The 25,561-nt window shown below is 43.6% G+C and overlaps 1 protein-coding gene across 2 annotated transcripts in view; it reads right to left on the reverse strand.

Annotated features, from left to right (window-relative positions):
- LOC138665540 (rap1 GTPase-GDP dissociation stimulator 1-like) overlaps positions 1-14,088 on the reverse strand; it is a 489,411-nt gene extending 475,323 nt beyond the window's left edge. The window contains exon 1 of one of the 2 annotated variants that reach the window (XM_069753123.1): positions 13,954-14,051. In XM_069753123.1, the coding sequence (XP_069609224.1) occupies positions 13,954-13,966 (13 nt within the window). In that variant the 5' untranslated portion in view covers positions 13,967-14,051. Of the gene's footprint in view, positions 1-13,953 lie in introns of both variants that reach the window. The other variant, XM_069753124.1, reaches the window with a different exon arrangement.
- Between the last annotated feature and the right edge of the window lie 11,473 nt (positions 14,089-25,561).

A 25,561-nucleotide genomic window follows, 5' to 3' on the forward strand; every position in this document is an offset into this window, starting at 1 on the left:
TAGTATATAGCACAGCCCACGTAGTATATAGCACAGCCCACGCAGTATATAACACAGCCACGTAGTATATAACACAGCCACGTAGTATATAGAACAGCCACATAGTATATTGCACAGCCACATAGTATATAGCACAGCCCACGTAGTATATAGCACAGTGACGTAGTATATAACACAGCCCACGCAGTATATAACACAGCCCACGCAGTATATAACAAAGCCCACATAGTATACAGTGGGGCAAAAAAGTATTTAGTCAGTCAGCAATAGTGCAAGTTCCACCACTTAAAAAGATGAGAGGCGTCTGTAATTTACATCATAGGTAGACCTCAACTATGGGAGACAAACTGAGAAAAAAAATCCAGAAAATCACATTGTCTATTTTTTTATCATTTTTTTTTGCATATTATGGTGGAAAATAAGTATTTGGTCAGAAACAAAAAATCAAGATTTCTGGCTCTCACAGACCTGTAACTTCTTCTTTAAGAGTCTTCTCTTTCCTCCACTCATTACCTGTAGTAATGGCACCTGTTTAAACTTGTTATCAGTATAAAAAGACACCTGTGCACACCCTCAAACAGTCTGACTCCAAACTCCACTATGGTGAAAACCAAAGAGCTGTCAATGGACACCAGAAACAAAATTGTAGCCCTGCACCAGGCTGGGAAGACTGAATCTGCAATAGCCAACCAGCTTAGAGTGAAGAAATCAACAGTGGGAGCAATAATTAGAAAATGGAAGACATACAAGACCACTGATAATCTCCCTCGATCTGGGGCTCCACGCAAAATCCCACTCCGTGGGGTCAGAATGATCACAAGAACGGTGAGCAAAAATCCCAGAACCACGCGGGGGGACCTAGTGAATGAACTGCAGAGAGCTGGGACCAATGTAACAAGGCCTACCATAAGTAACACACTACACCACCATGGACTCAGATCCTGCAGTGCCAGACGTGTCCCACTGTTTAAGCCAGTACATGTCCGGGCCCGTCTGAAGTTTGCTAGAGAGCATTTGGATGATCCAGAGGAGTTTTGGGAGAATGTCCTATGGTCTGATGAAACCAAACTGGAACTGTTTGGTAGAAACACAACTTGTCGTGTTTGGAGGAAAAGAATACTGAGTTGCATCCATCAAACACCATACCTACTGTAAAGCATGGTGGTGGAAACATCATGCTTTGGGGTTGTTTCTCTGCAAAGGGGCCAGGACGACTGATCCGGGTACATGAAAGAATGAATGGGGCCATGTATCGTGAGATTTTGAGTGCAAACCTCCTTCCATCAGCAAGGGCATTGAAGATGAAACGTGGCTGGGTCTTTCAACATGACAATGATCCAAAGCACACCGCCAGGGCAACGAAGGAGTGGCTTCGTAAGAAGCATTTCAAGGTCCTGGATTGGCCTAGCCAGTCTCCAGATCTCAATCCTATAGAAAACCTTTGGAGGGAGTTGAAAGTCCGTGTTGCCAAGCGAAAAGCCAAAAACATCACTGCTCTAGAGGAGATCTGCATGGAGGAATGGGCCAACATACCAACAACAGTGTGTGGCAACCTTGTGAAGACTTACAGAAAATGTTTGACCTCTGTCATTGCCAACAAAGGATATATTACAAAGTATTGAGATTAAATTTTGTTTCTGACCAAATACTTATTTTCCACCATAATATGCAAATAAAATGTTAAAAAAACAGACAATGTGATTTTCTGGATTTTTTTTTCTCAGTTTGTCTCCCATAGTTGAGGTCTACCTATGATGTAAATTACAGACGCCTCTCATCTTTTTAAGTGGTGGAACTTGCACTATTGCTGACTGACTAAATACTTTTTTGCCCCACTGTATAGCAATATGGGCACCTGTTATGAACAGGTAATTCAGAACCACAATGGACCTTGAAGTTCAGAGCATACAAAGTGACCTGACATTTACCAAAAATATATGACGAGCTCTGAGACGTGGAAACTCTGCTGACCGCAATCCCTAATCCTATCACACCACACTAGAGGTAGCCGTGGATTGCGCCTAACGCTCCCTATGCAACTCGGCACAGCCTGAGAAACTAACTAGCCCTGAAGATAGAAAAATAAGCCTACCTTGCCTCAGAGAAATTCCCCAAAGGAAAAGGCAGCCCCCCACATATAATGACTGTGAGTAAAGATGAAATACAAACACAGAGATGAAATAGATTTAGCAAAGTGAGGCCCGACTTACTGAATAGACCAAGGATAGGAAAGATAGCTTTGCGGTCAACACAAAAACCTACAAACAACCACGCAGAGGGGCAAAAAGACCCTCCGCACCGACTAACGGTACGGAGGTGCTCCCTCTGCGTCTCAGAGCTTCCAGCAAGCAAGAAAAACCAATATAGCAAGCTGGACAGAAAATATAGCAAACAAAAATAACATAAGCAGAACTTAGCTTATGCAGGATAGACAGGCCACAGGAACGATCCAGGAGGAAGCAAGACCAATACTAGAACATTGCCTGGAGGCCAGGATCAAAGCACCAGGTGGAGTTAAATATAGCAGCACCTAACGACTTAACCTCATCACCTGAGGAAGGAAACTCAGAAGCCGCAGTACCACTCTCATCCACCAAAGGAAGCTTATAGACAGAACCAGCCGCAGTACCACTCACGACCACAGGAGGGAGCTTGGCCACAGAATTCACAACAGTACCCCCCCCTTGAGGAGGGGTCACCGAACCCTCACCAGAGCCCCCAGGCCGACCAGGATGAGCCACATGAAAGGCATGAACCAGATCGGCAGCATGGACATCAGAGGCAAAGACCCAGGAATTATCTTCCTGACCATAACCCTTCCACTTAACCAAATACTGGAGTTTCTGTCTCGAAACACGAGAATCCAAAATCTTCTCCACAATATACTCCAATTCCCCTTCAACCAAAACCGGAGCAGGAGGATCAATAGATGGAACCACAGGTGCCACGTATCTCCGCAACAATGACCTATGGAACACGTTATGGATGGAAAAAGAAGCTGGAAGAGTCAAACGAAAAGACACAGGATTAAGAACCTCAGAAATCCTATATGGACCAATGAAACGAGGCTTAAATTTAGGAGAGGAAACCTTCATAGGAATATAACGAGATGACAACCAAACCAAATCCCCAACACGAAGTCGGGGACCCACACAGCGCCTGCGGTTAGCGAAACGTTGAGCCTTCTCCTGGGACAAAGTCAGATTGTCCACTACATGAGTCCAAATCTGCTGCAACCTATCCACCACAGTATCCACACCAGGACAGTCCAAAGACTCAACCTGCCCTGAAGAGAAACGAGGGTGGAACCCAGAATTGCAGAAAAACGGCGAAACCAAAGTAGCCGAGCTGGCCCGATTATTAAGGGCGAACTCAGCCAAAGGCAAAAAGGACACCCAATCATCCTGATCAGCAGAAACAAAACATCTCAGATATGTTTCCAAGGTCTGATTGGTTCGTTCAGTCTGGCCATTTGTCTGAGGATGGAAAGCCGAGGAAAAAGACAAATCAATGCCCATCCTAGCACAAAAAGCTCGCCAAAACCTCGAAACAAACTGGGAACCTCTGTCAGAAACGATATTCTCTGGAATGCCATGTAAACGAACCACATGCTGGAAAAACAACGGCACCAAATCAGAGGAGGAAGGCAATTTAGACAAGGGCACCAAATGGACCATCTTAGAGAAGCGATCACAAACCACCCAAATGACCGACATTCTTTGAGAGACGGGGAGATCCGAAATAAAATCCATAGAGATATGTGTCAAAGGCCTCTTCGGGACCGGCAAGGGCAAAAGCAACCCACTGGCACGAAAACAGCAGGGCTTAGCCCGAGCACAAATCCCACAGGACTGCACAAAAGAACGCACATCCCGCGACAGAGACGGCCACCAAAAGGATCTAGCCACCAAATCTCTGGTACTAAAGATTCCAGGATGACCAGCCAACACCGAACAATGAACCTCAGAGATAACTTTATTCGTCCACCTATCAGGGACAAACAGTTTCTCCGCTGGGAAACGGTCAGGTCTATTAGCCTGAAATTTTTGCAGCACCCACCGCAAATCAGGGGAGATGGCAGACAAAATTACCCCCTCTTTGAGAATACCCGCCGGCTCAGACAAACCCGGAGAATCGGGCACAAAACTCCTAGACAGGGCATCCGCCTTCACATTTTTAGAGCCCGGAAGGTACGAAACCACAAAGTCAAAACGGGAGAAAAACAGCGACCAACGAGCCTGTCTAGGATTCAACCGTTTGGCAGACTCGAGATAAGTCAAGTTTTTGTGATCAGTCAAAACCACCACACGACGCTTAGCTCCTTCAAGCCAATGACGCCACTCCTCGAATGCCCACTTCATGGCTAGCAACTCTCGATTGCCAACATCATAATTTCGCTCAGCAGGCGAAAATTTCCTGGAAAAGAAGGCGCATGGTTTCATCACCGAGCAATCAGAACTCCTCTGCGACAAAACAGCCCCTGCTTCAATTTCGGAAGCATCAACCTCGACCTGGAACGGAAGCGAAACATCTGGTTGGCACAACACAGGGGCAGAAGAAAAACGACGCTTCAACTCCTGAAAAGCTTCCACAGCAGCAGAAGACCAATTGACCACATCAGCACCATTCTTGGTTAAATCAGTCAACGGTTTAGCAATGCTAGAAAAATTAGCGATGAAGCGACGATAAAAATTAGCAAAGCCCAAGAACTTCTGCAGACTCTTCAGAGATGTAGGCTGAGTCCAATCATAAATGGCCTGAACTTTAACAGGGTCCATCTCGATAGTAGAAGGAGAAAAAATGAACCCCAAAAATGAAATCTTCTGAACACCAAAGAGACACTTTGACCCCTTCACAAACAAAGAATTAGCACGCAGGACCTGGAACACCATTCTGACCTGCTTCACATGAGACTCCCAATCATCCGAGAAGACCAAAATATCATCCAAGTATACAATCAGGAATTTATCCAGGTACTCTCGGAAGATGTCATGCATAAAGGACTGAAACACTGATGGAGCATTAGAAAGTCCGAATGGCATAACCAGGTACTCAAAATGGCCTTTGGGCGTATTAAGTGCTGTTTTCCATTCATCGCCCCGTTTAAAATGCACAAGATTATACGCACCACGAAGATCTATCTTGGTGAACCAACTAGTCCCCTTAATCCGAGCAAACAAATCAGACAGCAGCGGCAAGGGGTACTGAAATTTGACCGTATTTTTATTTAGAAGGCGGTAATCAATACAAGGTCTCAGCGAACCATCCTTCTTGGCCACAAAAAAGAACCCCGCTCCCAATGGCGACGATGACGGGCGAATATGACCCTTCTCCAAAGACTCCTTCACGTAACTCCGCATAGCGGCGTGCTCAGGTACAGATAAATTAAACAGTTGACCCTTAGGAAACTTACTACCAGGAATCAAATCGATAGCACAATCACAATCCCTATGCGGAGGTAGGGCATTGGACTTGGGCTCATCGAATACATCCCGGTAATCAGACAAGAACTCTGGGACCTCAGAAGGGGTGGATGATGAGATAGACAGAAATGGAACATCACCATGTACCCCCTGACAACCCCAGCTGGACACAGACATTGATTTCCAATCTAATACTGGGTTATGGACTTGTAGCCATGGCAACCCCAACACGACCACATCATGCAGATTATGCAACACCAGAAAGCGAATATCCTCCTGGTGCGCAGGAGCCATGCACATGGTCAGCTGGGTCCAATACTGAGGCTTATTCTTGGCCAAAGGCGTAGCATCAATTCCTCTCAATGGAATAGGACACTGCAAGGGCTCCAAGACAAACCCACAGCGCCTAGCAAACTCCAAGTCCATCAAATTCAGGGCAGCGCCTGAATCCACAAATGCCATGACAGAATAGGAAGACAAAGAGCAGATCAAAGTAACAGACAAAAGAAATTTCGACTGTACCGTACCAATGGTGGCAGACCTAGCGAACCGCTTAGTGTGCTTAGGACAATCGGAGATAGCATGAGTGGAATCACCACAGTAGAAACACAGCCCATTCTGACGTCTGTGTTCTTGCCTTTCAGCTCTGGTTAAAGTCCTATCGCACTGCATAGGCTCAGGTTTATGCTCAGATAATACCGCCAAATGGTGCACAGATTTACGCTCGCGCAAGCGTCGACCGATCTGAATGGCCGAAGACATAGACTCATTCAGACCAGCAGGCATAGGAAATCCCACCATGACATCCTTAAGGGCTTCAGAGAGACCCTTTCTGAAAATAGCTGCCAGCGCACATTCATTCCATTGAGTGAGCACGGACCACTTTCTAAACTTCTGACAATAAATCTCTCTCATCCTGACCCTGACACAGAGCCAGCAAATTTTTCTCTGCCTGATCCACTGAATTAGGTTCGTCGTACAGCAATCCGAGCGCCAGAAAAAACGCATCAAAATTACATAATGCAGGATCTCCTGGCGCAAGGGAAAATGCCCAGTCTTGAGGGTCGCCACGTAATAAAGAAATAATAATTTTAACTTGTTGAACTGGGTCACCAGAGGAGCGGGGTTTCAAAGCCAGAAATAGTTTACAATTATTTTTAAAATTCAAAAACTTAGCTCTATCTCCAAAAAATAACTCAGGAATAGGAATTTTAGGTTCTAACATAGGATTCTGAACCACTAAATCTTGAATGTTCTGTACTCTTATAGTGAGATTATCCATCAAAGAGGACAGACCCTGAATGTCCATGTCCACACCTGTGTTCTGAACCACCCTGATGTATAGGGGAAAAGAAAGACAGAACACAGTGCAAAGAAAAAAAATGGTCTCAGAACTTCTCTTTTCCCTCTATTGAGAAGCATTAGTACTTTGGGCCTCCAGTACTGTTATGAACAGGTAATTCAGAACCACAATGGACCTTGAAGTTCAGAGCATACAAAGTGACCTGACATTTACCAAAAACATATGACGAGCTCTGAGACGTGGAAACTCTGCTGACCGCAATCCCTAATCCTATGACACCACACTAGAGGTAGCCGTGGATTGCGCCTAACGCTCCCTATGCAACTCGGCACAGCCTGAGAAACTAACTAGCCCTGAAGATAGAAAAATAAGCCTACCTTGCCTCAGAGAAATTCCCCAAAGGAAAAGGCAGCCCCCCACATATAATGACTGTGAGTAAAGATGAAATACAAACACAGAGATGAAATAGATTTAGCAAAGTGAGGCCCGACTTACTGAGTAGACCGAGGATAGGAAAGATAGCTTTGCGGTCAACACAAAAACCTACAAACAACCACGCAGAGGGGCAAAAAGACCCTCCGCACCGACTAACGGTACGGAGGTGCTCCCTCTGCGTCTCAGAGCTTCCAGCAAGCAAGAAAAACCAATATAGCAAGCTGGACAGAAAATATAGCAAACAAAAATAACATAAGCAGAACTTAGCTTATGCAGGATAGACAGGCCACAGGAACGATCCAGGAGGAAGCAAGACCAATACTAGAACATTGCCTGGAGGCCAGGATCAAAGCACCAGGTGGAGTTAAATAGAGCAGCACGTAACGACTTAACCTCATCACCTGAGGAAGGAAACTCAGAAGCCGCAGTACCACTCTCATCCACCAAAGGAAGCTTATAGACAGAACCAGCCGCAGTACCACTCACGACCACAGGAGGGAGCTTGGCCACAGAATTCACAACAGGCACCATATCCCTGTTAAAAAATGAATTAAAATAAAAAATAGTTATAAACTCACCCCTTCCGACAGCCCCTGGATCCAGCCCAGGCCTTTAGCGATGCTACTCGCGAAGCTCCGTTCCTATTAATGCCTTGCGGCAATAATCCTTGATGATGTAGTGGTCTTGTGAGACCGCTACATCATCTGGGGTCATTGCCGCAGTGCATTCTTGGGACCGGAGCATTGTGAGGAGCGGGAAAGGCTGCTGCGGATGCCGGAAGGTGAGAATATGATGATTTTTTTAATTATTATTTTTAACATTATATGTTTTTACTATTGATGCTGCATAGGCAGCATCAATAGTAAAAAGTTGGTCACACTGACAGGCAGCATTAATGGACTGAGTTACACCGCGTTATGGTGCGGTATAGTGCAGTCTGTTTAATGGACTGCTAAAACGCTATGTGGGCGCTGACTGGAGGGGAGTATGGAGGGGGCGCTGACTGGAGGGGAGTAGGGAGGGGCCAATTCGCTGCTGGACTGTGCCTGTCGCTGATTGGTCGCACCCAGCTGGCTGCGACCAATCAGCGATGCGGGATTTCCGTGACAGACAAACAGACGGAAATGGACCTTAGACAATTATATATATAGATTTATTTATATACCTCTATTTTTACCATTGAGTTCATGCTGTGAACCGGCTTACAGTAGGGTCTCCTGTCCCACACCTGTGTTGTGATGCTGTGTATTTCTGTACATGATTATCTCCAGCCTAGGGGTACCCTCTTTGTGGGTATTTTACCCTCTATTCAAGGACTTGTGTCTATGTATATTATCCTTTAAGAGTTTTTAATTGTTTTTATGTGTTTTTCTGGTTCTGCAATAAAGCTTTTTTGAAATTTTGATTGTCCTGGGTGATCCCTGCTATATGCATGTATCTTTTTCTAAAATTCCTTAGTCCTTGTTGCTGACATGCATTAGGTGATCCCCTCTGGGTTTCCTCCATGGAATTCCCTAACATGTTTAATCAAACGGGAAACCCCCTTGCCTGAACCAATCGAGTTGTAATGCTCTCTGAACCTCACATAGAGGGGGCGAATGGTCTTGCCAATATAGAAGGACTATTACAACGACATAAAACCACATAGACCACATGGGTCATTTTGCAGGTGATAAAATCTTTGACGGTATGAGACACACCTCCAATGGACAGTGTTTGACTTACATCATGGTAATTACAAAATGGACAATGTCCACACTTAAAATTACCATGAGGAACACTTTTACTTAACCAATTACCTTGTTGCTTCACCATCCGTTTTTTCACTATTATGTCACCCAGAGCGGAATTGCGTCTATTAGAAATAATGGGACCCCTTGCTGCCCCCTCCGCAATATCTTTATCACATTCTAGAATGTGCCAATTCCTGCGAATAGCATACCGTATAATACCGTCCATAGGGCCGAATTTAAAACAAAAAACAAATCTTTTATCACGTTTGTGGGCAGAACCATGATTATTGTCTCTTGCCTGATTAACCCTATTGTTGGCCTCATTCAAAAGTTCATTGGGATAACCCCTACAGCGGAACATGTCACACAACTCTTCTGCCTGCTGAGTGCAGCTCTCCTGAGTATTATTAATCCTCTTCAATCTTAATAATTGGCTATAAGGGAGGGAGCGTTTTACATGAGCCGGATGGAAACTATCAAAATGTAGGACAGAGTTCGAAGCAGACGGTTTTCGAAACACTCTAGCACAGATCGCACCATCCACAACGTTAATTTGTACGTCTAAAAAATCCAAATCAAGGCCTCCATATCTCGATGTGAACGACATATTCATTTGATTAGACTCATTGAGTTACTGGACAAAATCATCAAATGATTCACGAGGTCCGTCCCATATCATGAAAATGTCATCCACATAGCGAACATGAAGTCTGATGTGCCTCAAAAAATTATTTCCAATTTTGTACACATAATCCTTCTCCAACAAAGCCAGAAAAAGGTTTGCAAAAGTACACGCCACCGGAGTTCACATCGCTGTCCCAGTGCATTGCAAGAACCAGGAATCCATACATTTGAACGCATTGTGTTTTAATATGAAATCCATGCCCTCACACACAGTTGACAAAACCATCACTTCTTTTTAATGACCCCAAAATTTTCCTCAAAGCTACTATACCCAAATCCTGGGGGATCCTTGTGTACAGGCTTTCCACGTCAATAGAGACCAAGGAAAAGCCTGCCTGCCAAGTAATACCCCTAAGGACCCCTAAAAACTCATCAGTATCCTTAATAAAGGAGGGAATGTCATGCAGCAAAGGGCGCAACAACCAATCCATGTACTGTGATAATGGCTCTGTAAAGGATCCAATCCCTGACACAAAGGGGCATCCTGGCGGGACAGTGAGAGATTTATGAACTTTTGGAATATAATACCAGTGAGGGTGGCGTGGGAATTCCGGCAGCAGCTTCTCAACCTTTTTTTCTGGACAAAACACCCAATTCTAAATTTTTACGCAAAAATGTTCGTAATTCATTCTTGAACCTAGTTGTAGGATCTTGTGTCAATCTTAAATAGGTAGACGTATCAGACAACTGTCTCATGGCCTCCGCCAAATACTGCTCTTTTGGTAATAAAACTAGATTGCCGCCCTTATCTGCATTCCTCACAACCACATCAGACCATTCTCTGATTTCAAAAAGGGCACGTTTCTCTAAAGTTGTGAGGTTAGGCGGGGCAATCGGATATATAATAGATTCCACATCCTTTAGTACCTGGGTCTCAAATAAATCGATTAAATTCCCAGGGGAAACTTGGGGCATAAACATTGATGGCACACCCCCTGTAAATGGTTTGAAAGACTCATCATCTATGGGGTGAACAACCTCTGGGGCAGTTAAATCACACAAAATCTGGGCATCTGCCCTTATGTGAGGTTCAGAGAGCATTACAACTCGATCGGTTCAGGCAAGGGGGTTCCACGTTTGATCAAACATGTTAGGGAATTCCATGGAGGAAACCCAGAGGTGCTTTCTTTTGCTGGCCTTGAAAGGGTGTCTCTTCCAGTGCAAGGAGGAGATCTGCACAAGCTTCTACTAAAAAGAGAGGTCATATGGATTATGCGCACTCGAGCGCAAGAATCCGCTGGTTTGAATGAAAAATTGGATATGTCCTTTTTCCTGTAGTAAGCCGGTTTTATTGTGTTTTTGTATTGTTTTCATTTGTTTTCCAAATGCATTTTAATTGTTATGTATAGCTGCTGCACATGTGTTCAAGCACCGGAGGTGGGGTTTAGCTGCCGCCCTCTGTTAAGAGGTGATGTCAGTCTCACTTACCTGTGTGACCAGTAGAAGCGCCACTGCAGCGCGAAACGGCTGTCGTCCATTCCACTCCTGCTCCCATCCTCCCGACGCCGATGTTTTAAAGGGCCACTGTCACCCCCTCCAGCCGTTATAAACTAAAAGAGCCAGCTTGTGCAGCAGTAATGCTGCATTCTAACAAGATGGCTCTTTTAGTTTTTTGTTCATGCATTCCCAAAATAAAGCATTTTGAAACTTATCGAAAATACCTGTCTTTGTCCATGGAGGCGGGTCCTCACTCCCCAGCTTGAACCGGTACTCTGCCGTCACTCCAATCTTCAGGGGATTTCGGCGCCGCCCCCTCCATGCTGTTTTTGCTTCAAAACCTGCGCCTGCGCTGTATACAACTGTGTGGGGCAGGCGCAGTAAGCTCTGGCCGTCTGACGTCCCAGCCAGGCTTGCAGACTGTGCCTGTGCGGGCAGTGCGGCCACCCACCTTGGGAATCCCAGCCCCGCAGTGTGTTATGCATTATGCACAGTGCGGGGCTAGGATTCCTGGGCATGCGGACTGCGTGTGTCAGCCTGTCACCCAGGTCCCCCGCCTTACAGCGTCTGTCTATTCAGCTGATCGTGCAGGAATTTTGCAAGGTTGGTTCTTTCCCGGTGATTGCTAGGAGGAGGAGGCACGATCAGCTGAATAGACAGACGCTGTAAGGCGGGGGACATGGGTGACAGGCTGACTAACGCAGTGCACATGCCCAGGAATCCTAGCCCCGCACTGTACATAATGCATAACACACTGCGGGGCTGGGATTCCCAAGGTGGGTGGCCGCACTGCCCGCACAGGCGCAGTATGCAAGCCTGGCTGGGACGTCAGATGGCCCCACACAGTTGTACACAGTGCAGGCGCAGGTTTTGATGCAAAAACAGCGCAGAGGGGGCGGCGCCGAAAGCCCCTGAAGATTGGAGTGACGGCAGAATACCGGTTCAAGCTGGGGAGTGAGGACCCGCCTCCATGGACAAAGACAGGTATTTTCGATAAGTTTCAAAGCGCTTTATTTTGGGAATACATGAACAAAAAACTAAAAGAGCCACCTTGTTAGAATGCAGCATTACTGCTGCACAAGGTGGCTCTTTTAGTTTATAATGGCCGGAGGGGGGTGACAGTCGCCCTTTAAAGTATTGGAATAAAGAAGTTTTTTAACCGGTGAATGCCATCCGTTCCTTTTAATTTTTGCAAAATAGGAGCATGTTCACACTGGCCATCATGCATATCAACTTGTACTCCAGTTCTTTTTTCTCGGTTTCGTTTAGGTTTCTGCTCAGCCCTTATTCACACGGGATGTCACTATCACACAAGGTAAGGTTTTAATATTAGAAGTTAGGACCATCCCGAACTTGGGTACACCTTGACATTGGTGGGATGGCTTTTATACTTTTTTGATCAAAAACGGTGATTACCAAGTGCCCAACGTTATTTATATGCATTATTGCTTTTACTTATTTATTTACAGCGGGGTATGCTTTCAGTTTGTTTCTGTCCTGGGTTTATCTTCTGTTATTGGCATGCATGTGCAGTAGGTAGCTCATTCTGTACTTCCTGAACTCTTCGTTACAAGGACATGGCAGTAATCAGCCCTAGGATGCAGGCAGCGATAAGGGAATGGCAACATTGGCATGGGTGCCTCATAGCTACACCCAATAGGTGCATGGCATTGGACGGAGGGTGGGTTTAGACAACTACTGCTATTCTCTTCTCACATGGTCACAACAGTTTGTAAGAGAAGATAGAATGGAGGACTAGTGCCTAAACTTGCCTAAAAATCAAGCATGTGGTAGGCAATTTGCTTTATAAAAAAACAAAAACAGCAAAACCTTAGGTATATTTTTTGACCCACATTGGGACTATTGAACTAATGTATATGACAAATATGTTAAGAAGTATATTGAATACATATTTGTGCAATGGCAAAACAATTGTTTCATTTACATTCAGAGATACTAATTATCAATAATTAGAAGAGCCGAGCAGCATATCTGTATGCAAAATTCTGTGAAAATAAACTTTGTAGTAACAGTAACATTTTGTGACTCAATTACATTAAATATTAAAATCTGCAATGATGCATTTTCATATCCCACTGAGACCCATTCAACTAAAAAGCACAAAGTCTAGCATCTTAAATGTGAATATAAGTGAAACATCAAAACTCAGGAATGTGAACTATCTTAAAGGGTTTTTTAGGCTAAAGAGGCATTTTTATCAGTCTCTCTATATGACAGCTTATTGCCAAATTGTGAATGTGTGCAATGTGCATACTGTCAGGATTTCACGTTATTTCCAGCACAAGTGGGCAGGCAGGTGACCACATCGGTGTGACTCGACTTTACTCCGCTCCCATCTCTCAATAGAACAACCACTCACGGAGAGGAATAGAAGTGAATCCTGGCAGTGTGTACATTGTAATCTGGAGTCACTCTATTGCTGAATCCGGACAGTGCGCAATGTGCATATTCCATTACGTTTGGAAAGCCACTTTAAACCACCATACCACCACCATAACCACCATATTACAACATTTGTCTTGCTTCTAGAAGGGACATTCGTAATACCTATTTTTTGCACTATAATAACTGGAAAATATTTTGTAAAAACATTATACATGTATATACAGACAAGCACGATAGCACTTAGAGAGGGCTCCATGACATTGAATCAAAGCAGACATAGCTCAAGGTCGAAGGCCTTATAGCCATATTTTCTTTGTATTTTCAGCAAGTTTTTGAAATGTCTAGTAAAAGCAAATAATCTGCATAGTCAGGTGTTATAGTGATCTCTCCTATTCTGCATGCCCTTCAGATGCCATGGAATGGTTTCTCAGCCGTTCTACAGTCCTAAGGTGCATTGTACATTCCTGCCTACTGGAAGCCTGGCCGAACGTCACTACTTCTGCCAATCTATCATCCTGCATTCAATACTCACCCATCGCTGACATAAATATCAAGAGGGGAGATGTGAAAATTAAAAATAAATGCAGCCTATAGAGACGATCTGCCCCTTACAGCTTGCAGGCTGTGAGTAAGGGATGGATTTTTAGATCTCTCTCTTGCTCCCTCTGCTTCTCCCTCCCTCCCTTTCTCTTTTCAATGACCCAGCTCCTCAAATGCATTTAATGCCCCCTAATTACTTAATCCCTGACAACAGCTTACATGGAAGCACTGAAAGGTGAGGAGCCGAGATGTAAACATAGGAATAGCACTGCAGCATGGTGCTGGATGCTTCACAAGCGCCATTCTCTGTTTCCTGTCAATGTTATTTCATCTCGCCGAGCCACGTATTATTTAGCTAGACACATTTACAATGGGAATCCTTCCTCTGTTCTCCGGGCCGCACTATAAATAGATTTATTGGGGGGTGGGGGGGGGGGATATTGCTACAGTGGGGACATGATATACGAGGAGAAAAACTAAGAAATTACGTGGGTGAGACACTGATAGAAAATAAACGTCTAGGGATTTTAGCTGCTTCCCAACAATAGAGATGAGCGATAACTTGTAGGCGCTTTGAGAGAGACAGTGACTTAGGAGAGTTTAAAGAGTCACGGCGTACAATATCTCGGAGTAACGACAATGGGTTTGTCAATAGGAATGAACCTTTTACATTAGAAGATGTCTAAATAGTAGAGCGAGACGATCAATTGGTTTCCTGTAATTGTCTTTCAAATTGCTGGACGAGCACTAAAAGCGAACGTGCCCTTTACGTAACCAGCATGGATGCTGTACAGTAGACTAAATCGGCAAGATTGCTGAGAAAATACATGATGCTTTTTGGGTTTTTTACCGGTCTACAAGTAAATAGCAGCCCACCACTTGGAAATGGCACAGTACATTTTTATTATGAGTCACAGCTTTATTTCAGGGCTTTGAATCCCCTTCTCTTAATGATAACGAATGATATATAGGGAAAGATAATATAAAGATATCCATATCCAGAGATCTCCCACTAATGGCTGCAGAATGGACCTCTATACCTGATTAGAGGAAAGAAAGAGATTTTAGGATTTTTATAACATGAACAGCGATCCTGTGATATACGGATGCGACTACAGCTTCTGTTTCCTATGCACGCTTATAGCAGAGGGTGCGAGATCCTTGGGCTGTATGGTGATTCTGTTTCCTATGCACGCTTATAGCAGAGGGTGTGAGATCCTTGGGCTGTATGGTGATTCTGTTTCCTATGCACGCTTATAGCAGAGGGTGCGAGATCCTTGGGCTGTATGGTGATTGTGTTTCCAATGCACGCTTATAGCAGAGGGTGTGAGATCCTTGGGCTGTATGGTGATTGTGTTTCCAATGCACGCTTATAGCAGAGGGTGTGAGATCCTTGGGCTGTATGGTAATTCTGTTTCCTATGCACGCTTATAGCAGAGGGTGTGAGATCCTTGGGCTGTATGGTGATTCTGTTTCCTATGCACGCTTATAGCAGAGGGTGTGAGATCCTTTGGCTGTATGGTGATTCTGTTTCCTATGCACGCTTATAGCAGAGGGTGTGAGATCCTTGGGCTGTATGGTGATTCTGTTTCCTATGCACTTTTATAGCAGAGGGTGCGAGATCCTTGGGCTGTATGGTGATTGTGTTTCCTATGCACGCTTATAGCAGAGGGTGTGAGATCCTTGGGCTGTATGGTGATTCTGTTTCCTATGCACGCTTATAGCAGAGGGTGTGAGATCCTTGGGCTGTATGGTGATTGTGTTTCCAATGCACGCTTATAGCAGAGGGTGTGAGATCCTTAGGCTGTATGGTGATTCTGTTTCCTATGCACGCTTATAGCAGAGGGTGCGAGATCCTTGGGCTGTATGGTGATTCTGTTTCCTATGCACGCTTATAGCAGAGGGTGTGAGATCCTTGGGCTGTATGGTGATTCTGTTTCCTATGCACGCTTATAGCAGAGGGTGCGAGATCCTTGGGCTGTATGGTGATTGTGTTTCCTATGCACGCTTATAGCAGAGGGTGCGAGATCCTTGGGCTGTATGGTGATTCTGTTTCCTATGCACGCTTATAGCAGAGGGTGTGAGATCCTTGGGCTGTATGGTGATTGTGTTTCCAATGCACGCTTATAGCAGAGGGTGTGAGATCCTTAGGCTGTATGGTGATTCTGTTTCCTATGCACGCTTATAGCAGAGGGTGCGAGATCCTTGGGCTGTATGGTGATTCTGTTTCCTATGCACGCTTATAGCAGAGGGTGTGAGATCCTTGGGCTGTATGGTGATTCTGTTTCCTATGCACGCTTATAGCAGAGGGTGTGAGATCCTTGGGCTGTATGGTGATTGTGTTTCCAATGCACGCTTATAGCAGAGGGTGTGAGATCCTTGGGCTGTATGGTGATTCTGTTTCCAATGCACGCTTATAGCAGAGGGTGTGAGATCCTTGGGCTGTATGGTGATTCTGTTTCCTATGCACGCTTATAGCAGAGGGTGCGAGATCCTTGGGCTGTATGGTGATTGTGTTTCCTATGCACGCTTATAGCAGAGGGTGTGAGATCCTTGGGCTGTATGGTGATTGTGTTTCCAATGCACGCTTATAGCAGAGGGTGTGAGATCCTTGGGCTGTATGGTGATTCTGTTTCCTATGCACGCCTATAGCAGAGGGTGCGAGATCCTTGGGCTGTATGGTGATTCTGTTTCCTATGCACGCCTATAGCAGAGGGTGCGAGATCCTTGGGCTGTATGGTGATTGTGTTTCCAATGCACGCTTATAGCAGAGGGTGTGAGATCCTTGGGCTGTATGGTGATTCTGTTTCCTATGCACGCTTATAGCAGAGGTTGTGAGATCCTTGGGCTGTATGGTGATTCTGTTTCCTATGCACGCTTATAGCAGAGGGTGTGAGATCCTTGGGCTGTATGGTGATTGTGTTTCCAATGCACGCTTATAGCAGAGGGTGTGAGATCCTTGGGCTGTATGGTGATTCTGTTTCCTATGCACGCCTATAGCAGAGGGTGCGAGATCCTTGGGCTGTATGGTGATTCTGTTTCCTATGCACGCCTATAGCAGAGGGTGCGAGATCCTTGGGCTGTATGGTGATTGTGTTTCCAATGCACGCTTATAGCAGAGGGTGTGAGATCCTTGGGCTGTATGGTGATTCTGTTTCCTATGCACGCTTATAGCAGAGGTTGTGAGATCCTTGGGCTGTATGGTGATTCTGTTTCCTATGCACGCTTATAGCAGAGGGTGCGAGATCCTTGGGCTGTATGGTGATTGTGTTTCCAATGCACACTTATAGCAGAGGGTGTGAGATCCTTGGGCTGTATGGTGATTCTGTTTCCTATGCACGCTTATAGCAGAGGGTGTGAGATCCTTGGGCTGTATGGTAATTCTGTTTCCTATGCACGCTTATAGCAGAGGGTGTGAGATCCTTGGGCTGTATGGTGATTCTGTTTCCTATGCACGCTTATAGCAGAGGGTGTCAGATCCTTGGGCTGTATGGTGATTCTGTTTCCTATGCACGCTTATAGCAGAGGGTGTGAGATTCTTGGGCTGTATGGTGATTCTGTTTCCTATGCACGCTTATAGCAGAGGGTGTGAGATCCTTGGGCTGTATGGTGATTCTGTTTCCTATGCACGCTTATAGCAGAGGGTGTGAGATCCTTGGGCTGTATGGTGATTCTGTTTCCTATGCACGCTTATAGCAGAGGGTGCGAGATCCTTGGGCTGTATGGTGATTCTGTTTCCTATGCACGCTTATAGCAGAGGGTGCGAGATCCTTGGGCTGTATGGTGATTCTGTTTCCTATGCACGCTTATAGCAGAGGGTGCGAGATCCTTGGGCTGTATGGTGATTCTGTTTCCTATGCACGCTTATAGCATAGGGTGTGAGATCCTTGGGCTGTATGGTAATTCTGTTTCCTATGCACGCTTATAGCAGAGGGTGTGAGATCCTTGGGCTGTATGGTGATTGTGTTTCCAATGCACGCTTATAGCAGAGGGTGTGAGATCCTTGGGCTGTATGGTGATTCGGCCCAGTCACGATGTGTTCGGCTGTCCTTGTTCTGATGTGTGTGCAGAGAAAAGAGGCATTAGGCTGAATGACAGCCTGTCTACAGAAGCAGATTTGTAAAATTGGAATAGCCCCTGCAAAAGCAGAGGTGCAGTACAGAGCATCTTAACCCCTTACCGACATATGTCGTACATGCATAGCTCCCAATTGTCCCAGATTCAATGGGGCTGTCCTGATTTAAGGCCTCAGTCCTGCTGTCCCAGCATGTCAGGGCTTTTGTCCCGACTTCTAATACTATCCGCTGTTATTGCTCCGCAGTTCCACCTCAGGGGCAGAGCAACATATCACTGCATAAATTATAATACTCACCCTTTTGTTGTGATCAGTCTCCCTGGGACTCAGACTAGGACCCCCATGGTTGCAGGCTGTAGCGCTATATATGAGCCACAGCCCACAATTATGTAGAATGGAGAATTTGGTAATCATTATGCACATTGCATATAGCAGTGTATTTCTATGTTCCCTGTATTCTAGAGGCAAAGAAAGCCAGAGTTTTTTTGTTTGTATAAAACTACTAAAAAAAATCAAAGCAATTACAAACATTCTCCCCAGGTGTTTGAACCTACAACTTTCAACATTACAGGTAGATGATGAAGCTGGTGAGCCACAGGATTTAGTAATGTAATGGAGAGAATTTTGTGTACTTGATCTGTATTGCAGGCTCTTCCTTCACGGGCAGATAATACTGATAGATTGAATACAGCAGTGTACTTGTATTCAAGAGGGAGAATAAAAGATTTTTTTTCATCCTATAAAATTACTAAACAATAATGAAAAATATTTGATAATGAAAAAAATGTTTAATGCGTTTTTTCTTAGTTCTAAACATTTCAAATCAGCAAATAACAGACATATCTGGTGTCGCTGTAATCATAACAACCAGCACAACACAGCAATCAGATTATTTGTGGGATTGGTAAATGGGGTAAAAAAAATTACATAATTGATATTTTCTTTATTAGCCCCTTAACCCCCAGGCCATTTTCCGTTTTTGCATTTTTGTTTTTTGATCCCCTTCTTCCCAGAGCCATAACTTTTTTACTTTTTGGTCAAAATGGCCATGTGAATGTAGGTCTGCGTGCAGTGTCTAATGCTCTCTGCTCGGCTAGAAGGTCTTCAAGATTGGCCAATGCCTGTTGCTCAACATTTGTAGGGAAAATTTGCTTAAATTGATTGGAAAAATATTTTTTAGCAAACAGTTTTCTGGCAAAGAGTTTGAGGTCCTTAATCATATTAAATGAATTAAAGGCGGCTGATGGTGCAAATGTCAATCCTTTCTCTAATACCTGTGTCTGTGCCGCTGTAAGGGTAATATTTGACAAATTAATTACCTTTAGTTTTTCCGATACCATTTTTCGCGTTTCACATATGTCCTTGTTCTTGGTGGAGGGCGGTGTGTAGCTGATATGTAAATTGGCCGATTTGCATTGTTGTCCTCACCTAACCCACTCCGCTTTCATAAAAAACGTTCTTCACATGATTCCTGCAATTGAATAGAGGTTACAGAGGATGAGCGCGAAACTGACTTATGGCCAGTTTGGTTATATTGCCATCTATATACTTGGCCAAAATGGTCATGTGAAGGCTCGTTTTTTGTGGGACAAGTTACACTTTTGAACAATACCATTGGTTTTAACATATCCCTTAGTGGAAAATGGGGAAAAAAATTCCAAGTGCGGTGAAATTGCAAAAAAAAGCACAATTCTACAGTTGTTTTTTTTAACCATGTTCACTAATTGCTAAAACTGACCTGCCATTATGATTTTCCAGGTCATTACAAGTTCATAGACACCAAACATGTTTAGGTTCTTTTTTATTTAAGTGGTGAAATAAAAATCGGGATTCCACCCGCAGCTGTTAGAGGCACATGTCAGTTGTTCAAAGCAGCTGACATGTGATGGGAAAAATGTGGCCTCTGCAGCGGAGCCCACATCAAAGGGAGGGAGTCCTACATGGGCATATTATAACACCCAACGTTGGAAAGATGTTAAACTTGTAAGAAATGTATTAAAAATGTATACAATGAGGCCATTGTAGCGAAAATGCTACTTTTTTTCTACTTTTTTCCGCACCACACAATGCAATAACAATCTCTGGTTATTGCATGTTTGCTGTGTTATTTTTTATAAGTTTGCCCCTTGAGAAAGTTCTGGTGACTCCGACTGCCATTGAAAGAGCAAAAAAAATCCACAGTTCCCAAATAGAGATGAGCAGGACACACAGATGACATCAAGCCAGCTCTGGATGATCAGAAGCCAAACCTGGGATGCCAGATGGTAAAAGATTCATGGCCTCCCGTCAAACCACCAGGTACCACTGATCTAGACGCTAGACTAGAAACCCATGAATCAATCGGCTCATCTCTAGTCCCAACTGTCCTGGATACAGTGGACAGTCCCGGATTTGGGTCTACACCCTGCAGTCTTAGGCATCTGCTGAATATCCTTGACTGCCAGCACCCCTGTGACATTGCCTCCTGCCAGGGGAGAAAGAAATGGTAAATGGGCATGGATTGAGGTGTGGCCAAATTTGCTGCAACGCACTATACACACTGCATAATTTGTCTCTCAAAAGTTGGAAGTTAGGCACACATGTATAATGCAAATCGATAGCAGATGTATGGAAAGGGTTCACAGGGTGAGCTCACCCCATACCCAGTAGGTAAGAGTTGTGTGTTACAGGCATGGGTGGAGTGAAGTGCCGCATGTAATTGTTAACCTGTTACATGATGCTTTCAATCTCTGAGAGTGGCATTAATATCATGCCAGCATGGGAGCGCATCATTCTATGTGTCTATCAGTGCCCCCGTCATGTGATCACAAGGCACTGATGAGTAACTATGACTCCCTATGTGACTATGAGTTCCCTCAAAACCCAGACTTTTGTGGTGTCAAAGGAGACCATGATTTTTACTACTATGCAGCATTACTGGTATGGCTGTAAATAGCACAAGCGATGAGACAATTGCAGGTTCAAGTCCCCTAAGGCAACTAATAAATAAAAAAAAGTAACAAAAAATGTTTAAAACAAGCAAAAAGTTAAAACCAGCTCTCTTAATTCCTTCACGACCGATGATGCATATTTATGTAATGCGTTTGATGGGGGCTCTGCACTTGATGGCTGATTAACCAGTTAAATGCAGCTGTCAATAATTGAGAGCAATATTTAACCACACGATGGCTGGAAGCGTGTCACAAACCTTGCCCATTGCCTCCCATGTCACATGATCTCAGGGCGTCAATGGATTGTCATGACAGTGGAAGGCCTGTAGAAGAAGCCCGTGCCAGTCATCACTGGCCGGTGTTTATAGGAGATCATGATTTTTTGAGCAATAGTAGTGCTGTATATATAGCACAGGCAATTGATTCTCCTCATGTGACCGCGACGTCATTGAAGGTCCTTCACTCACCGCATTCTAAGGAACAAAGGGAGACGCTAGCAGAGCTGTGAGCCAGGGGCCGTCCGAGGGTGAGTATATCCATGTTTTTTATTTTTATTCTTTATTTTTTACATGAATATGGATCCCAGGGCCTGAAGGAGAGTCTCCTCTCCTCCAGACCCTGGGAACCACACGCCGAAATGCAGGATCGCTCCCTGCACACGCCGTACCCGGCGTATAAGACGACCCCTGACTTTTGGGACAATTTTTAGGTCGTCAAAAAGTCGTCTTATACGCCGGAAAATACGGTACTTGTTTTGGTCCTTATCATTCGTGCTACAAGTAAAAAATTGACATGTCTCCGTTGTTTAGCGCCACCAGGTCTCGCTGGAGCTGGCAGCTTTGATTCAGTACTGTTAGTATAGGTTACTCACGGTCACGTTTCCCATGTGATGACTCTACTGCAGTTACTGACATCATTGAGCATTAGACAGTGATCTATGAAGCGTTGTTCTCAGAACAATGCTCCACAGTTTTCTGTACAAAATTGCCAAATGTTGTGGAATTTCGATGGATTACGTCAGACCTGCGAGGATTTTTTTTTATAATAAATTGGTGAATCAGGGAGGGTATCTTGTTTTCATTTCTTGAACTCTCTATTTATGACTTTCAGGTTTTTTTGGACTACTTCAGATTCAGTGGACTGCGTTGGATAGTCATTTTTTTTTAATTAAATTGATGAATGGGTGGTGGGGAGTGATTTTTCTGTGTGTGTTTTTACTTTCTATTACTGGGTTAGTAATGGGGGTCTGATAGACACCTCTCCATTACTATCCCCTTGGCTTGATGCTAGCGAACACTACATAAACCCCATAAACCATTACCGCGATTGCAACCGCATCAGGGCAATCGCCAAGAGCCGAGGCAAAGTGCCAGAAATAGCACATCTAATGGATGCACCAATTCTGGTGTAATTGCAGGCTGATATTTTTAGGCTAGATAACCATGGACCTTCCCAGCCTAATAAGATCAGCTCACAACAGTCTGCTTTGCCTTTGCTGGCTATAAAAAATAGGGGAACCCATGTCATTTTTTTAGAGTCCTTCCATTTTTAATAACCAGCAAAGGCAAAGTAGGCAGCTGTGAGCTGTTATTAATAGACTGGGAAGGTCCATTGATTGTTATCAATGGACCGCAGCTGTCTGCTTTCTATTAGCTGGTTATCAAAAATGGGGGAACTGTACAATATTTTTTAATTATTTATTTAATAGCTTTAATAAGGCTAAACACCCATTAGTGCCACATGAAATGCACTAAAGGGTGCTACTTTATTATATGTAGGGGGATTGTGACATTAAATTTCTACATGACATCTATCTATCTATCGATCTATCTATATATCTACAGTATCTTATCTATCTATCTATCTTCTATATATATCTTCCATTGATCTATTCTATATCTGTGTTCTAGCTAGCTATTATATCTATTATATTCTGACGGTTCTGGCTGTGAATTTACTGTACTTGGCTGTTGAAATATCGGGTTATGTAAACTTTTGAGCACAACTGTATGTATATCAACACAAACAACCCCAATTCTGAAAAAGTTGGGAAGCTGTGTAAAATGGAAATAAAAACAAGAATGTGATGATGTGAGAGTCACTTCTACACATATTTTATTCATAATAGAACATAAAACACAAATGAGAAGTTAAACTTTGAAGATTTTTACATTTAGTTTAAAAAAAATGTAACTCACTAAGAAATTAATGACAGTTACGCATCTCAAAAAAGTTAGTCACCAGCCATGTTTACCATTGTGCAGCATCCCCTTTTCTTTTTATAACAGTCTCTAAACATCTGGGAAGTGAGGAGAGCTATTCCTGGAGTTTTGGGAGAGGAATGTGGTCCTACTCCTGTCAGATGTAGGATTCTAGCTGCTCCAAAGTCCGCAGTGTTTGCTGGATTTTTGTTTCATAATGCACCAAATGTTCTTTATTGGTGAAAGGTCTGGACTGCATGCGGCCACTTCATCAATGAACTCTTCTTTTGAGGAGTCATGTTGTTGAGGAATGCAGTATGTGTTTTAACATTGTCTTGCTGAAATATGTAAGGCCTGGATGGAGTATATGTTCTGCAACCTTTACATAAGGTTCAGCATTGTTAGGCCTTCAGAGATGTGTAATGTGCGAATAGAAGTGATGAGCGAAGAGTGAAATATTCGGATTCGGTAAAATTGGCACAAATAAATTCTAATATCCGTGCATTCGTACCGAATAACGGAACCAATGCAAGTCAATGGGAAAGTTCAATATTTTTCTGCTGGACTCCACAACAGGTCTGGGGCCTGGGAAAAAAAATGCTGAAATGGATGGGAAAGTGCTAAAACTAAATGGGAACAGCACGGAGAAGATGCCTGCATACCTTTCTGATGCACACCGCAACAGATGAAAAGCCGACAATTCATCTGCTGCTTACAGTAAAATCCCAGCAGGAGCTGACAGGATAGAATATATAGATTGCATTAGGTATATACACATAGAATAGATAGATATATAGATGTCAGTGACACACATATACATGTATATACTGTATATTACTTAGATAGATAGAAGAAAAGCCGGTAATTCATTTGCCGCGTACAGTAAAATCACAGCAGCAGTCGACAGGATAGAATAGATGGATTACATACAGTATTTACACATAGAATAGATAGAATAGATAGATATATAGATGTCAGTGACATATATAATTAGCACACTGCATGTGCAGCTTACTCTATATGTATTTAATTATTAAAAGATTATTTTTCTGTAAAAAATTGCGTGAACTCCTGCATAATTTTCTTAACCAGCAGACAGAAAGCTGACGGCTGGGGCCTGATGTTTAAAGCCTGGGAAGCCATGGAGCTTCCCAGGCTATTAATAACAGCTCACAGCAGTATACTTAGCCTTTACTTGCTATTAAAATGAGAGAGACCCCCAAAAATTATGTAGGGTCCCCCTATAATTAATGACCAGCAAAGGCTAGGTAAATAGCTGCGGGCTGATATTAATAGCCTAGGAAGGGGCCATGGATACTGGCCTCCAACCAGCTAAAAATATCAGCTCTCAGCTGCCCCAGAAAAGGCACGTCTATAAGATGTGCCAGTTCTGGCACTTAGCCTCACTCTTCCCACTTGCCCTGTTGCGGTGGCAAGTGTGGTGATAGTTTCGAGGAAGTTGACCTCACCTTTGTATTGTCAGGTGACCTCAAACCCCGAGGTTTGTAATGGAAAGGAGTCAATAAGAAGCCTCCATTACTATCCCCATAGTCATATTGTATAAAAACACAGACACCCAGAAAAAGTTCTTTAACCCCTTTGTGACAAAGACAATTTTGTACTTAATGACCAAGCCAATTTTTACAATTCTGATCACTGTCACTTTATGAGGTTATAGCTCTGGTACGCTTCAACGGATCCCACTAATTCTGAGAATTTTTTCATGACATATTGTGCTTCATGTTAGTGGTAGGTAAAATTTATTTGATATGACTTGCGTTTATAAAAATATAGAAATTTGGTAAAAATTTAGAAAATTTAGCAATTTTCAAAATTTAATTTTTGTGCCATTAAATCAGAGAGTCATTTTGCACAAAATAGTTAACAAATAACATTTCCCACATGTCTACTTTACATCAGCACAATTTTGGAAACATATTTTTTTGCTACGACGTTATAAGGGTTAAAAGTTGACCAGCAATTTCTCATTTTTCCAACAAAATTTACAAAACCATTTTTTTTAGGGACCATCTCACATTTGAAGTGAGTTTGGGGGGTCAATATAACAGAAAATACCCAAAATTCACACCATTCTAAAATTGCACTCTTCAAGGTGCTCAAAACCACATTCAATAAGTTTATTAACCCTTCAGGTACTTCACGAGAACTAAAGCAATGTGGAAGGAAATTTTTTTTTTACTTTTTTCACAAAAAATTAACTTTAGACCCAAAGTTTTTATTTTCACAAGGGTAACAAGAGAAAATGAACAACAAACTTTGTTGTGCAATTTCTCCTTAGTACACTAATACCCTGTATGTGGGGGAAAGCCACTATTTGGGCGCATGGCAGGGCTCAGAAAGGAGGGAGCACCATTTGACTTTTTGAATGCAAAA

Source organism: Ranitomeya imitator, chromosome 2, assembly GCF_032444005.1.
Source record: "Ranitomeya imitator isolate aRanImi1 chromosome 2, aRanImi1.pri, whole genome shotgun sequence".
In the NCBI taxonomy this organism is placed as follows: domain Eukaryota; kingdom Metazoa; phylum Chordata; class Amphibia; order Anura; family Dendrobatidae; genus Ranitomeya; species Ranitomeya imitator.